This window comes from Osmerus eperlanus, chromosome 1, assembly GCF_963692335.1.
Source record: "Osmerus eperlanus chromosome 1, fOsmEpe2.1, whole genome shotgun sequence".
In the NCBI taxonomy this organism is placed as follows: domain Eukaryota; kingdom Metazoa; phylum Chordata; class Actinopteri; order Osmeriformes; family Osmeridae; genus Osmerus; species Osmerus eperlanus.
In genome coordinates, this window is record NC_085018.1 from 16,029,955 (window position 1) to 16,046,445 (window position 16,491).

Below are 16,491 nucleotides of genomic sequence, written 5' to 3' on the forward strand. Positions count from 1 at the left end.
TTAACCTAAAAAAAACAAGCATTTATTCAGTAATAAAGCTAATTTGTATTGCCTTGTAACATAAAAAAAAACATGGTATACAATTAAGTTACTTTGTCACTAAACTAAACACACTTATAATTATAATCAAACTATGAAAATACAACATTATTCTAGTTCACATATAATGTCCTCCTTCTGGAACCAAAATCACCCAACATAATTAGAATGAGGTGGCAAATTTGGAAAGTTCTGTTGCATAACCCATCAAAATCTAACTGATAATATCATCCTCATCAATATCGTCACTGTCGTCTGTGTTGACGATGAGTAGCGGGTTTGTGCGAGGACAAGGCTCGAGCAGTGTTGGTGTGGCTGACACCTCCCCTCGCTGTGCTGCAGCAGAGGGCTGAGAACCCCCTCCACCTCGCTGGGCCCGTGTGCTGCTGCTGCTGCTAGAATGCCTCTCTCCAGACTGGGCCTGTGCCAGGGAGATACACAGCCCCTCCCCCATCATCAGCCCCAGCTCCTGGATCAGCGGGCTGGACGAGTCGTCCCTGGCTGGGGCTGCAGTGGAGGAGGAGGGGGGGCCGTTGGGTTTCCTCAGTGCTGAGGGGATGAGAGAGAGGGCGGGAGCAGGGAGGGCAGGGGAGTCAGGCAGGGGCCAGGGTTGGAGGGGGCTGTCCTCTGCCGTCCCTCCTCCTCCTCCTCCTCCTCCTCCTCCTCCTCTCTCTGCTCTGGGTGGACAGTTCTGTTCTACAGAGTTGTCTTCACTCTCTTCGGACGAGTCGGTGTCGTCGCTATCGGGCTCCTCTCCGCCAGGGGAGTGAGGAGCCCCCCCGGATCCTCCTCCCTTCTCCTCCTCCTCCACCAGCCCTGCAGCCACCTCCAGCACCTCCAGCTCCAGCTCCAGGTCATGCTTCCCCAGGGAGATGCTCTGTAAGGGATCTGCCAGAGCCGTCACCTTGGCGGACCTGAGATGCAGAGCGGGCGAGAGAGAAATGAGGAGGGAGGAGAGAGAGAGATAAGTACATCTGAGATCGAGCTGTTTCTCCTGTTTAACTATTCATACAACCAGAAAGGATAAGCCATCTCATATCATTTCATCTGCACTGTACCAAGATATGGATACTATACTGACTGACTGTATATTGCGGGGTAAGGATCCAGCAACAAGATAGCCATCTACAAATCTAATATCCATCACCCAAATCCCATTCTTATCCAAATGCTAAGTAGACACCGATTCGCGGAAGCACAAGCTCAATGAAATATGGAAATGCTGTTAAATAATGGAGATAAGATGAGGGGTGCCGATAAGCAGGTCTGCCCTTCTCCTCTCCATCTGCAGCTCTCCCTGCAGGAGGTGATAAGAGACTGGGGGAAATTACAGAGATACAGCAACCCCCACCCACTCTCTCTCCCTGGTTCACACGCGCAAGCGGGCGTGCGCACACAAGCACACACACAGTCAGGCTGACACCATAGTTAGGGCTCCAGCTGGAATGGATCTAGTGTTGTTCTCTGGCTACAGAAGACTGAAGTCTGCGCTCTGTGGAATTGGTTAGCCTCGTATCTGACTGGATTTGAAGGCAGGCTTAACATCTTGGTCTTGCCGTGTTGGAAACGCCAACACATTTTTTAAAAATTATTATTTAAAAAGAAAGACATTGGGCTGTTAACAAAGCACATTGAAACTCAACATTACATTTTTACTCTCCTCAGCTGTAAAACTTTAACTGCATATAAATGAATAACATTCAAGTAACAAAACGAGGCAACACAAATGACAGCAGCAAACAGTGGAGAAACAGAACCGAATAATTAAATAATAAACCAAACCAGCTGTATCATTTGAATACAGTAGAGAAATGTTCGAAGAGAACATATTCATAAAAAAAGTGCATTAACAATGCATTTCCAACTCCAACAGGACACTTAAAGACAAGGGCATTCTTCCAGAACAAGTTCTCTCACTAATGAATTTCCTCCACCATCCTTCTGCTCCATGGTGCTACCAGTGTGCTCCTGCCCATGCAATATTCATGCTGCCAAGGATGTTTCCAAACTCAAGTGGCTGCTATTCTTACCCAGTGCAGTCAAAGCGGGCATGCAACTCTTATCGCCATGGAGACTACCAGCTGACCCCTGTGGGTCAGCCTCCCACGCGGCTCCAGCCGTGTCCATTCAGGGGGGGGGGGGGGGGGGGAGGGGGATAAAGGTTGCGGAGCTGCGCTCCCCTCCAGCCATTCAGCCCCTCACACTCTGCAACACAAGAGCTGCCGCCGTCCTCGCTGGCCCAATTAACCCACCGCTGTGCCCCAAGATGGCTCCTTGTTACTGAAGAGCCCTAATGAGCTCCCGCTCCCAGGAGGAGAGCGCTTACAGTCAGCATGCAGCCATGTGATGTCATTTAGGAGCTCGGGAGGGACTGGGTAAACAGATTGTGTAGAGAAGCTCAACCGGAGAAACATGTGGGGGGGTAAGGGGGGGATTGGGAGAAACGCGCCGTGTGAACCCTTCCCCAATGCCCCATAAACACCCAATGGGAAGAACCGCTCCAACACTAAGACATGGCTATACTGGGGGAGCACATTCCCCTGTAGGATGTGAGGCTAGACATGGGGTGGGGGGGGGGGGGGGGGGGGCGTCCCACCTCCTCTGGTGTGGAGCATATGGAATGGCGTATATATATATCAGTGGTCGTCAGGTCTGTGAAGGCCTGTGCGGCTTCCAGGAGAAGGCTGGCTGGCAGGAGAGAGAGACCCTCCTGTAGCACTGCCACTTCAAAAAGACGGCCCGTATTCTCTTTCCCCCGTGGGAAGTCATTATTGAGTTAGCATTGGAGAGGCGCCCTTGTTTTCTCTCCCCTCCCTCGCTCTGTGGTGGGGGAGAGCGGGCTTGTGGTGAATACAAAGGCTCCTTTCGAAGGGAGGGATAATGTTGTACACAATCCAGTCATTACTGCACCACTGTTGTGGCTCGCCTTCATTAACTGAGGAGGGGCGGCGTTTCAAGGTTGGAAAACTTCGATGTCGAGACAAAGACGCCTCCATCTGCCACACACAGACAGGATGTGTGTGTGTGTGTCTGTGTACTAGGCAAGATAAAAACTGACTGACATCACTTTCATGAAGCCATGTTTAATGAGAGCAGGAAACGTCTAACATATGCTTAGATTTAAACGACTTCCGTTGAGTCGAGGCCCGTTCTCAGATGCAAGAGTTGCCATGTTCCATGAGCACCAGGCTCTGCCGTCCTGGTGGCTGCAGCACCCACCAGCTGAGGTGAACGAGCCAACACTCCGGAAGACTCTTCTTGTTCAACTCACTTAAATGCCATTCTGACACCAGAAAAGAAACACAATCAAGAAGTCAGGGTGACTTTTGGCTGTTCTCGTCAAAGCGTAAAAAAACAAAACAAAAAAACAAAAAACAAAGCAGCGCTAATAATAAACAGATGAGCAGCGACAACGAAAGAGCTTCTAAAATGGTCCCCGGGATGCTGTTATCCGTCATCGTGGCCCGCTCCAGGAGGGCAGCGAGCCTTGCAGGTTGCATCATTAGAGTGCTGCCGATGCGAGCGTTGGGGAAAGTGTGATGGGCTCTGCGTAAACACACACACAAACGCCGGGGGCCTCACGCAGAGAGGAAATCTGTACTGCTTATCCCCGGGAGCAGAGAGACACATCCTTCTTTGTTCAGCCCAGCAGGATCCTGAGATCTCCCGTCTCTGTGGCAGGGCTCAAACCCCCCCTCCCCTCCCCCCAGACAGACTGTGCTATCTGCAGCATCAAAGGCTCCGGGACGGGACCGAGGCAGATGTGCTGGGTCCTGTGGATACGGAGCGCTGAAGGTGTCGCTTCAACAGGACAAACACCACCACTGTGTGGACGGGGTGTTTATTAGCCGTCGGCTGCTGCGTGCGTTGACGCGAGGCGACAGCACATACACACACACTCCCAAGGATATGGGCCACAGGGCCTTGGCGGGGGACGCTGCATGGGACTCTGCTGGACTCTCAGCTCTACTTGACCCCCTGGCCTGGTGGGGGGGGGGGGGGGGGGATCCAGCTGGTTCTCCCCGCGAGGAGCTGCTGTCCGCTGAGGCCCGCTGTGGAGGGCCCTCCTCGTGGCCATTGTTATACACGCACAACGAGAGCGAGCGCGCGCGCAAAACTTTCAGGTTGCCATGGTTTTCTGCTCGGGAATTTAATTGACCCAATTAACGAGTCGGAGACCGACACCAGGGGTGAACGAGGGAGGAGTGAGAGTGTGCCAGAGCTGGGAGAGCGAGGCAGGCCCGGCTGCTTTAGCTGCGCTACAGTAACACAACACTGATATTATCAGCTTTGTTGGGCTGGTTGCACAAAAATCTACATTGGCCTTCCTCCAAGCCTTTTGATGAGTGGGGAGAAGCAGAGCCAAGAGAAAATGAGGAGTGTGGGGTTTCTTTTCAGTCCAGGAACACTGCAGGGCTTGGCATCAAGAGATGATGGGAAACAGAGTCTAATAGACTTAAGAGGCTGCTCAGTGTGTCTGTTCACAACTGACAGCTCGACAGACGATAAGAATCAGGGGACGTTATATACACAAGAGAGCTGTGTCCAAGTGATGGGCAGACCTTTGCACTCACAAAAATCAACTGAAGCCCTTTTCCCCTCCTTAGCCTATGATGGACAGGCCACTTGTTGTCTGTGTGTGTGTGTGTGTGTGTGTGTCGACAGGGCCTGTCCAGAAGTTTAAATCACAGGCAAGTCTTTCCAATGCAGTCAATTTGAGAGTGATGCCTCAGCAGTCAGTGAGACTTGAAGAGCACAGACTCATGTTGTGCAGCAGGGAGTATAAATCAGACAGCCAGAAAACACTCATCAAACGGCACGTCCATGATGAGGGGCTGACGGTGTGTGTGTGTGTGTGCGCGTGTCTGCTGGTGGGACTGACGAGATACAGGGCCGTGGCCCGGGTATAGATTACATCTCATCTTACACCACAGAACTCCCATGGACGACTCACTTAGCAGGGACGACAAATCCATCACTGGGGAATATCTCACGGAGGACAACAATGCTTCTCCAATCTGTCATCAAACCTGTCACAGGCCTCACCAGCCTGCCACAACAAACGGCACGTGATAAGAGAACTGCGTCTGTGCAAACCACAGACGCTCCAGCTCCGGGTCACTCAAACTCAAAGAGCAGCTCTCGGCAGCGCGGAGCACTCTCGCTCTAATCTCACACTTGAAAGTCAAAGAGGGAAGGAGTCCACGAGGCCCAACGTTATAGAACAAGTCTGGAATGTCTAAAATGCCGTGGCTGGGGATGGGTTTCACAGACAGGAGAATGGAAAGTATACTACATGCTCTGGCGTTTTGCCAAGTGCCTCGAAGCAACAGCAACAGGAGAAGTAACTAGCTTTGAAACAGCCTTTCGACAACTTGTCAACAGCTACAATAAGCCTGTTGGGGGCACAAAAAATAAAATAATAACTTTGTGTTTGACTAAAGTGAACATGGAAATGTAACAATGAAATCCGGGTCAATGCAGAGAGAGGCCGGGCTAATCCATTTAATGATTGATCTGGGGTACAGCACAAGTCAGCATGTTAGGTCAGGCGAACATTTAGCTCAGATGTACAAAGAGCAGAAGGAGGGCAGGGGGGGGGGGGGGGACTGTGAAGAGAGGGAAGGGAGCACTCATCCTCAGGTGTCCTTCTGCCATTTCATCTCCTTGACTCTCTGGCTGAGGTGAGACTGATTGAGTTTTCCAGTGGGTTGACAGTGCTGCTTCTCCTTCACGCACTGAGAGAGCGCTCCAAATAGAGCGATTTAAATCTCTTTTTTTTTTTAAGACTTCACTCAGAATTCTTCATCAAATCCCTGCAGACCTTTTATCGTGTCGGCATCTGGGCGCTGGGCCTACAACATCAGGCGCACAGTTTTCCAGGCGAGCACACCACTTGGCTGAACCCCATCCAAGAGTAAAACAGAGCTCATTACTGAATAATGTGCTCGAAGGCTCACATTTGAAATGTGTAAGTAATTGTACAGTACGTACCGGAGCGACTGCCACGGGTGCTTTGTCATTGAGGGAAAATAAATCAGCCCAACAATGACAACCTAAGAAACAATTCTAGGTTTTCTGCACACACATGCACACAGATATACACGCTCTGATTAGACGGCGTGCCTTCTCCTGCCTCTCCCATCTCAGACGCAACGTGATTCAGGGAGACAGGCCAACAAGCCTTTAGAGGAGTCTTTAACATGGGGATAATTGAGCCAGGTAGGTTACATCTCACAATGGCTCTGCCACTCACCTGCTCAAGCTGTGACAAATGACTCGTCTAATCCTCTCCTCAACTGGAGTGATGCACCCTGGGAGCTTAGCTGAGAAGAGCTCCTCACCTTGGTCTGAGAAGTGCCTCTACTGGGGATGAAGGTCTCCGTGGAAGGAGTTGGTGTGTGTGTGTGTGTGTGTTGCAGAAAAACGTACTTGACCTTCTGGATCCAGATGCAGTAGTCTGTCATGTAGAGGTCGTTCAGTATGTAGGCCGGGTCGTTCTTCCGGAAGGTGCTGTGGATCGCCAGCAGGCATTTGAGGACGCAGGCCTTCCCTGGACACAGAAACACAAAAGGCCAGGGTTCTTACTCCAGCTGTATGTATGGAGCGTAAACATTACAGACAGCCACTTCTGTTTGCAGTAGTGCCTCACGGGTCCAAGAGCGCTTTAGCGTCTTCTAGATCTTCTGGAAGGTGAGTGAAAGGGGCCATTTGATCCCGCCCCCCCCAAAAAAAGTTGTCATCACAACACTTCTCCCTCAGAGCAGGAGGAGTCCCCTGGTGTGAGGTGTCTGAGCCACAGAGCAGAGAGAACGCTCCCCCCCACCTCCTCCTGGCTGGCCGCTCGGGAAGCAGCCAACACATTCCAGCACAGTCAAAACAAACAGTGCTCTTGCACCGAGGAAAGCCTTAGACAAACATTTGGTTCCCATTGAAGCACGGGATCCTATGGAGGAGGATGGGGTCGGGAGTGCCGCTTCCAGCTCCAGGACCGGCCCCAAGAGGGAGGAATATATAAGCCCCCCGTCTCCTCCCCTCGCAGCCGCAAGCCCCCCCCCCGGGCAGCTTCCCTCTGGATCCCAGGGCCCACCAGAGGAGACTGAGCCCTGCTATTTCTTCTGTAGAGACTGATGACAAGTTGAGCCAGCTACTAATGGTTCTGGTTGGGATCCAGGGAGACAAGCCCAGTCTGGCCCGATCTCTGGGCACGGAGGTAGGCCCAGCTGCCTTGGGGGCACTGCCCAATGACATCCATCAAAGCCAGGGGATGACAGAGCACTCGCACGACACACGCCATACATATCCAACTGAACCAGTCTGAACTGGTCCAAGATCCACTTTTACAAAAATGCAATACAATACAAGGTAAAACATTTTATTTTTTTTATAAAAAGGATGATTTGTTTTCCCCCCTGCAGAAGGTCCCCGCAGTAGAGACCCAAAACATGCGAGCCGTCCCCTGGTCATCTCCCCCCCAGTCCTCCTGCTCTCTCCGCATGGCGGCTGCCCTGCCTCGGGCCACTCCGCCCAGGCAGCTGGAGGAGACCCTCCAGTCTGTGTGCCACGCTGCCAGAGGCCTGTTCAAATATTTACCCTGGATAACATTTCCTTCAAGGCCTTAACCTGCGTGCCGGCATTAATGGGTTTGTTTTCCTAATACGTATCAATGTTTGCTTTCACAGCCGCTCAAATGAAGTGCCTCAAATGGGAACACACGGTTTCATTTGCCGTATTCTGACTAATGAATTAGTGTGAAATGCTGCTGGGAGGAATCGCAGGGCCTCAAATGTGGGCTACGTCAAGCCACGTAACTGTAGCAAAACAGGTCAATAGGGAGAGACATTAGTCACCCTCGCCTGTAAATTACCAACATGCAGATGTAAGCACTATGCCACTATTTCCACCCCAGCAAGCACAAACGGATGAAAAGAGGGACTTGTAAATAATATAGATATCACCAGTCCGCAAGCCGTTCCCAGCACGGAGACGGCACACATGGCCCTGTGCCAGTATCAGCAGACTTTCCTAGGCGAGGGGAAAGTGAGGATTCATTATACCAGGTGAAGCGTGCTCTCATTTATGAGAGTGAAGGCTGGGAGAGGGGAGGAGGAGTGAGTCTCCCCTCCTCGCAGTGACACCCCCACTCTCTTGATCAACTCATCTCTCCCTCTAGCCTATGAGCCGTGGAAATGCTCATCTGGAGCTTAAAGGGCCTTTAATTTGACAACATTTACGAGTGTGGAAATCATCACAGACTGGGTAATGTCACACACACCCCCGCGCACGCAGACAAGCGCACACAGTAAATGTGTTTATGTTGCAGAGCCTTCATCTCGCCGCGGGGCTTTGATTTTGGAGATTAGTCTGTGCACTCGCCAGAGATCTCAAAGTCAACAGGCCGTTCTTAACGCATCCACACTCCCTGCCCAGGAGCAGCCAGGGCTCCGCTTGAGTAGCAGCGTGCGAGAGAACAGGTTCGAAGACACCTCACTGTGCGTGGTTTCGAGCAGGGACATAGCCTGCTGAATGCGGAATGCTGACTGTGCTCCTTGTGTCGTTACAGTGTGTGCCAGCTGTCGGCCTGGGTTTCTATCAGCCTCCAAAGCATTCAGACAGCAACATTCCAGAAGCTTCCATGCAGGCAATAGAAAAGCCTCCTCATTTCCATTTCCAACATAAGTCGATTTCCTACATTGGTTAGGCTCAGGCGGTTCAATAAAATCAATGATCTCAAATTAAGCCCGGGTGGGCACCCGGAGGGGGGGGGGGGGGGGAAGACTAGGTCACACGTGGGCGTAGCAGGCGCTGCTCGGACGGCTGCACCACACAAAGAGGTCACCAAGAAAACTACTCAAGGTCATTGGCAGCTGCCAGTGGTCATAGGTCACAAGAACTCACCTGACTGCAAGATCAGAGCGGTGTCACGCACGGCTGCAGAGACCAAGGAGAAGTGCCTGTAGAGAGGGTAACACAACACCCTCCTCCCAAACGCCACCAGGACTTCCTTCAGAGAGCTGTACGTCTGAAAGACAAAAGAGAACCACATTGATTTCCCCTCTTCCTCGGCCATTCATAAAAACAGACAGAAAAAGATACGCAGCCTAAAAACCCAAGAGCCGGCGGTCTTGTGTGTTCCTGTGTTCTCCTCAGCCTACGCGAGGCTATCCCCCCCCCTCCTAATTGCAGTCATTGGCGAACTAATTAGCCTTAACGACTTCTCTTTTATAAGGAGGGGGGAGAAGCGAGGAACTCTTAAACACCTCGGCTGCCACGCCTTAATTGTTGGTGGTCTTTAATCACTGGGTTCACCAGAGCTTCTCTCTGCTCCAGTGGACATGCGACCAGAGGGAGACACTTTTCTCCCCCCCCCCCTTTCCTTCTCTGCGAACGCGGGAGTCATGAGGGATCCTCCGCTCCCTGAGGGCTGGAGGGTCTACGTGAGCCTGCTCCTGGAGGGGAACTCTCACTCACGCACACAGACAGCGTTGTTTAGATAGGTAATCAGCCAGCTAATGGAGGGAAATAAGGTACGAGGAGGGAAGGGGAGAGACGGAGAGCGGGGAAGAGAGACAGAGAGAGAGAGAGAGAGAGACAGAGAGACAGAGAGACAGAGAGACAGAGAGACAGAGAGACAGAGAGACAGAGAGACAGAGAGACAGAGAGAGAGAGAGAGAGAGAGAGAGAGTCTGAACGCGAGGTCCATCAGTGTGAGCCGGCAGCTCTGCTGAGTGACGGCAGCTTTCAGGCAGCTGGAGGATGTCATTACCACCTCCTCCATTATCACCATTATGGGCAAACTGCTACCTCTCTCACTCTGGCCGAGGCATCCGATTACCGGGCCTCATTGTCAGGTTCACAGCTAGAATGAGAGGGATTAAGGGCTGGAGCATCCCAGAGTGTAAGACGAGCCGCGGACACACACCCAACTCCCTCGTCTAGAGCCGACACTCTTCGACACTCACAAAACTCTCCGTCTCTCACACACACACAAACGCGTGCAATAGTGAGGTAGCGGACCAGTAGTGGCGGTTGGTGAACAGACGCCCATCACAGAGCGCTGTTCTGCCCATCACAGAGCGCTGTTCTGCCCATCACAGAGCGCTGTTCTGCCCATCACAGAGCGCTGTTCTGCCCATCACAGAGCGCTGTTCTGCCCATCACAGAGCGCTGTTCTGCCCATCACAGAGCGCTGTTCTGCCCATCACAGAGCGCTGTTCTGCCCATCACAGAGCGCTGTTCTGCCCATCACAGAGCGCTGTTCTGCCCATCACAGAGCGCTGTTCTGCCCATCACAGAGCGCTGTTCTGCCCATCACAGAGCGCTGTTCTGCCCATCAGCTGGGAGTGAATACCTGGTTCAGCTGTAGCCTCTGGGCTCCGGTTCTGTCCTCACTCTCATAGTGTGGATGAACAGGGAAAAACAGCCTCAATTATGAGGCAATAAAAAACGGAATTCTGTTTATTACACTCTTCTAAAGTGAAAACATTTACATCTGCGCCACCCCCGATGTCTATTTAACATGCCCTTTCAACCCAGTAACAACAAACTGAAACATAGAGGGAGCTACAAATAGGCTGGTGTACAGGTTCTCAGCAAGTGTCTGCCTGGATACGACGTGCCTGCATCAGTGACATCACAGAAAGATGACGCAAGTCCAGTGGCTTTGAGGAAGCTCCAATGGCCTGGATCAGTCCACTATCAGTCCACCATAACCACACTCCTGATAAGACCCATTTCCTGAACCTTCTGACATCGCCGTTCACAGAGCTGCTTTCTTACCTCAAGCCAGCAGAGCGTCCCACTGAGTTTGCGGATGGTCCAGGCTGATTCCACCTGCAGGAAGAGGACCACAGACATTCAGCCAGCGGACTCCCGTTGCAGCAAAGCCAGGAGTGAAGCACACTGCAGAGGCAGGACTCCATCCTTACTTAGACACACGTACAAAGAAAAGGAAATGAACATCAGATTCCGGTGCACTCAGCCCTCGCTCCCTGGTGTCTATTACAGGTGGCCAGCGAAGCAGAGAGAACGTGTGGAAACAAAGGCTGTCGGAGGGTAACTACCCCCATGGTGTTAGCCCTGTTCACAGAGGACGCTTCACAGGTCCCGGGGATGTGCATGTTGGGCTGCAGGCCTTTCACAACAAGTTCCACATCTGCCATTTTAAATATTGTAGAGTGCGAAACTACTACATCTCAGGACTACTGTACTGTGGCCTTTAATATCTCCTAATATGCCACAGCTCAGCAAAGTATCTGCTGAAGTGTCACAGAGGAGGGTAGACAGGAGAACCACAGACCTCTAGATGACCCCGCTCCCAAATCCTGTGTTAAGATTCTGACTGATGGAGTGCTGGAGGGGCTCATCTGAAGGGGAGGGAGTTGTAAAAGACCAGATAGAAAAAGCAACTTTGGGCAGTCAGCCTTTTCCCATCGAGCAGCACATACATGGAATACTATACCCACAGAACAAAAGGAGTATCCCATCGCTGAACTCCTTCTACAAAAACAGTGGTTAAATAGACAATCAAACATGCAGTCGTGGTTATGTCATCGTTTTACAATTTACCTGTGCATGTGCTCTTGTACATTTTCGTTGAATGTTAAAATTTGCCATCAACCTGCCAGGGAAAAAAATGTGCCTGTATGGCGAAATCTGGCCCACTTCCATGGACCCAAGTGCTCACGTGGATCGCTGCGCTTGATCCCTTCCTAGACCAAACAAACGAGCACCAGGAGGTGTGGAGCGTGTAGATGCGCGCCGACTCACCGTGGGCTCCCCCTCGGTGGTGCGGACCTCGTAGGAGTAGGCCAGCAGGACGTCCACCAGGCCCAGCCACACCTGCTGGCGGGCCCTCCTCTCCAGGAGGAACGAGCGGTTGGTGAACCTCCTCAGCTGCTGCTTGTCGTCGTCGGTGAAGGACACGGCTGGGAGAGACAACAGCTCTGTCAGAGAACGAGCCGGACCTGAAGCCAAAGCCCTCCGCCTCAGTGGTTTTATGTCTGGCAGAGGAGAGGCACGAGTCGCTGGTGTCGCCTGCATCTTTCAGTGGTGAAAGTCACACCGGACGGCTTTCAGACCAGACTCAAGTCAGCACTTTTTTTACACAGCTTATGGAACAGCTGTAAGCAATCCTCCTCTGTGTCTCTGGGGATGGTGGGGGGGGGGGGGGGGGGGGGGCAGGTGGGATGGTGGGGGCAGCCTGGATACTGAGAGCCTGATGTGTAGGCTGCAGCGTGTAAGTACACACACACACCACAGCAGTTTCAAATGATCCTCTTGGCTGCACTGGGATCTTGGCTCTACTGGGAACTAGATTCCTGATGCATTACGTCAGGGCTTGGATCCCTGCAGACGATACCTGAATCCCAGTGGCTTGCAGCTGCAGCAGCCAAGCAGAAAACACACACACACACACACACACAAAGCACGAACACACCCACAAGCACACACACAATGTCTACAGGACCCTGGTTCCCATTGGGAGAATTGGCAGGCTGCTCGGGGGAAACATAGCACCCTTGCTGGCCCACATCCAGCTGCCTCCCTCAGAGGAAAGCTCCAACACACAGCCCTGGGCCATTAGAGACTGAGGGGGGGAGCGATACTATAGGGCTGGCACACCAGTTCCTTTGTGTCTTCATTAGGTCGGTGTTCTCACTATCACACATTCATCAAGTCAGCTGAAGGAAAAACGCCCATCCACAAGAAAGACTGAGGCCTCATAAGCTGCTCCATCAGTGCATCTTCCATCGTGCCGAGTACTGTGTCACACACGCAGCAAGGCTGTATACAAGCATTTGAAGCCGGTTCCTGCTGCCCATGCATCTTTACATACCCTCTACCGCTCAGGACATGAATTACAGTGTTTAAGGCTGCATTCAAGTATTTTTCTTTTTATTCAGTCTTACGACGGAACTAGTTCACACTTTGCCGGTGGGGAGCTCACCCTCACTGTAACTCATTCTCTACATTTCCCTTCTCTACTGGTTCCTACATGACCATCCTGGGGTGTTATGCTGATCCTGTGCTTTACAGCCCTGTAGCTGACCACTGCCCAAACGCCAATGCAAAGCGAGTGCTGCAGTGCTCTATTAATTCAGAACTCAGAATATCTGTGTTTCACCATTGGATTGTTTTATTTTGTACTTCAGTCTTTATTTCTCACTGCATTTGAATTCAGACTTGGTCTGGAGCTTACTGTATCACCAACAGTTTCTGAAGGAAGGGATACCTCACCGAATTGCTCCCCCCAAGGTTTCTTTCATATGCTCTGTCTGAATTTTACGATGTCAAATTTGATAACGCAACTCCCAAAATGCTCGACACTCTGTTATTATGTTAAAATACAAGACAATCCATTGATACTTAAAATATCACCACATTTTCCATCTAGCCATTCTAGACTGGGAGAGAAATGTTGGTGTAGAGGTCAGGTGCATGAAGATTAATATTTGACCTAATTCCTCCAGTTTGAGCTCTCCCCTGGTCCAGATGGTGCCGTTGACATGGAGTAAATATGCCCACTCCCACCGTGTAGGAGGCAAGGGAGGATCTCCAGTCATGGAGAGAGGGTTGGAACACAGCCTTGAATAGAACACTTGATAGGCAGAGGAAACGCTTCAGGTTAATATGTTTACAAGGCTCAAGATAAAACAACCCTGAAAATGAATACCCAAAGCGAAGGACGTCTTGTGCAAGCTGGTATTTAGTCAACATCACAGACTGCCACTGACATGTCAAATCAGCCAGAGCAAACTGCAGCAGGTTCAGAAACAGCTGTCAGCTTCACTCAGGCCTGGTTGGGAGTGTGTGTGTTTGAGCGTGTGTGTGTGTGTGGTGCCCCAGTAGCCAGCTGCAGCCTGTCAGTGCTCTGGCCTCGAAATGGGAGGGAAAGGGACACAAAAGGTGGAGTTTCTCCTTCATTAGCACTTGTGTATCCATCCATCTGTCAGCTGACATCCAGCTACTTCAGTCTAACCAGAGGAAGGGGGGGAGAGAGGCTGAGGAAGGCTTGGATTTCAAAGCGGAAGAATAAAGCTACCGCTTAATATACAAGAGCAAACATTCTCTGAATGATATGCAAGGCAACCGAGTTTCTCCGTCAAAATCTACCATTTGCTGACAAACACTGTTCTCCCAAGCCAGGGGAGCCTGATGGGATTCGACCTGTCAGTCAACCCATTAAGTTTAATATGGCCCATTTTTCTGAGTCTGCCCTCTCGACATAGCTCTACCTTAGAACGCAGAGCGGGGGAGGGGATCGGCTTCAGGTCCTGCAGTGGGCTCTACACAGTCAGACCTACCAATGCACTGTGTATCACTCGTGAGCCCTGACAGACAGCTGCTCATCAGTGTGTGTGTGTGTGTGTGTGTTGGGGGAGGGGGTTCTGAGGGACATCTCAACCGGTGAGAACTTGTGTGATAATGCTATCCGTTTAATCTAAATCCACTCCTGAGTGTACCGGCATCCTGCAATAACATAAGCTCTGGCCATGAGCCATATGGCTCGCTGGAGGTGTTGGAATTAGCAGGCTTAGGAGAGCAGCATGGCACGACGGCGCAGTGTCTTGCAGCAGTGAGGCTCCATAAACCCTTACTGCTGTCATCTGAGAGCCAGAGATAAACCTGAGGGCGAGGGCCAGCAAGCCGTGGATCCTGGCTCTTACATGAACCATTGATTCCAGATGTCATAGACAAGAGAGAGAAAAGAACGTGTGCATTTGTGTGTGTGTGTGTGTGATGGGGAGAGGACACAGAGAGAGACCATCGGGTCTGTAAAGACTATGAAAAAAGGCCAACTAGCCGAAAGGCACCACTGAATCTGTAATAACACAGCTGATTCTGATCCTGATCCAAGTCATACGTCACTGATCCGAGACCAGCATGTACAAACACTGCTTTGCAAGACATTCTCCCTCTCTAAACAAGGCAACCAATCCAGAATGATGCAAACAAGTATATTTACAACCGTCATTTGAAAACTGTCACAGAACACATAATATACATCCCTTTACACCATACATCTTGTAATCTATGATGAAGGTTTTTCAGTAAGGTGGTGATGTTAGCGGTGTAGTGGCTAAGCCTAAAAACTTAAAGCCACTGAGGGGCTGCTAGACGGACTTGAAACAAACAGTCTATGGATAGTAAGCTAGCTGACACACTTCTACCTTACATCGCTTTGTAGCCTACTGTTGAAATCAGACTTCAATAGTCATCTTTGCGTTCTGATGGCCATTTATTGATCACAATGTTCTTCAAATGAGCGTGCAACAATCCATGTGTCCATTAAGCTCCATCAACAAACATTTACACATCCCCCTGAGCGTTGCGGTGTAGCGATTTGATGCGATCAAAACTATTTGTGCTCCTCCCATTAACAGCACCCCTTGTTACATGTTGAAAGGTTCCTACCTAAATAGACATCACTCAAAAGCACACTAGTGACATCAGTGGACAATTTGTGTCCTACACCCACAACAAATGAAAATGGCTCTTCCAAGGGGTGTGTGCTGAGTGGGAGGGTAGATCAGTCTTGCTCACCTGTTCCTCCCTCCTGGGTGGAGTCTGGGCTCAGCTGAGACCACCACGGGGAGAACTTCAACAGACTCTGAATCTGCTCGTCTTCAAACAGGTCAGCTCTGCAGGAACAAACACCGGTTTCCGATTCAAGTGTTTTCAATGCATCAAAACTGAGGGAAAGTAGACTTATTCATCGGCAACAGTTTAGAATTATAGAATCGAGATTGCTGATGTATGGCATCAGCGTGAACGAGTGCAGTACTCACAGGTAATGGTCATGGCAGAAGATGGTGGTCTCTGCATCCAGCCTCATTTGTCTCCTCTCTGCTGCTGTGGTGCCATCAGGGTTCTTCACGTCAATCACATCACTCAGCTCCTCCTGATTGGACAATATCACAATCTCAATGAGACTTTTGTCAACCAATTACATAGATCGTTTCGGTGAACACAATGAAGTTTGCCATCCAGCGAACAGAGGGACTGAACATGTTGAGTTCTGCCAGTTCTGGGAGCCTACCTCCAGTCTGGTGAAGACCCCTGACCTCTGATTCCCAAACCCGTATCTCTGGAGGCTACGAAGCTGCTCCTCAGAGCACTCCATGAACACCTGCTGCTCCACCTGCCAGTCCAAATCATCTTCATCCTCTTCCTCCTTCCTTTCCATACTCGCACTGCAAGCTTCTGAAATGCAACCAGTAATGTGGGTGTAGAAACAAAACTAAAACATTGCTCATCTTCATCCAGCATCCCTTGCTTCTAGATTAGGGGACATGGCTGTCAGCATACCCGTGGTCATGTCTTCTACCAGTGGCTTGGCTGAGCGGGAGCCTTTAGGAGCCAGGAGACTGGTCAACATCTGCAGGCCCTCAAAGTGCTCCCCGGCACTCAGCTTGGGAACACGGAGGGTGAACAGACCTTGGGACACAC

At 51.0% G+C, this 16,491-nt stretch overlaps 1 protein-coding gene across 3 annotated transcripts in view; it reads right to left on the reverse strand.

Annotated features, from left to right (window-relative positions):
• The window catches only part of shq1 (SHQ1, H/ACA ribonucleoprotein assembly factor), a 19,097-nt gene continuing 2,606 nt past the window's right edge, over window positions 1–16,491 (reverse strand). For all 3 annotated transcript variants that reach the window (XM_062463664.1, XM_062463654.1, XM_062463675.1), the window contains exons 4-12: window positions 16,351–16,479; window positions 16,082–16,245; window positions 15,831–15,943; window positions 15,586–15,683; window positions 11,809–11,966; window positions 10,819–10,872; window positions 8,938–9,061; window positions 6,472–6,592; window positions 1–953 (exon numbers count right to left, since the gene is read on the reverse strand). In XM_062463664.1, the coding sequence (XP_062319648.1) occupies window positions 254–953; window positions 6,472–6,592; window positions 8,938–9,061; window positions 10,819–10,872; window positions 11,809–11,966; window positions 15,586–15,683; window positions 15,831–15,943; window positions 16,082–16,245; window positions 16,351–16,479 (1,661 nt within the window). In that variant the 3' untranslated portion in view covers window positions 1–253. The remainder of the gene's footprint in view (window positions 954–6,471; window positions 6,593–8,937; window positions 9,062–10,818; window positions 10,873–11,808; window positions 11,967–15,585; window positions 15,684–15,830; window positions 15,944–16,081; window positions 16,246–16,350; window positions 16,480–16,491) is intronic.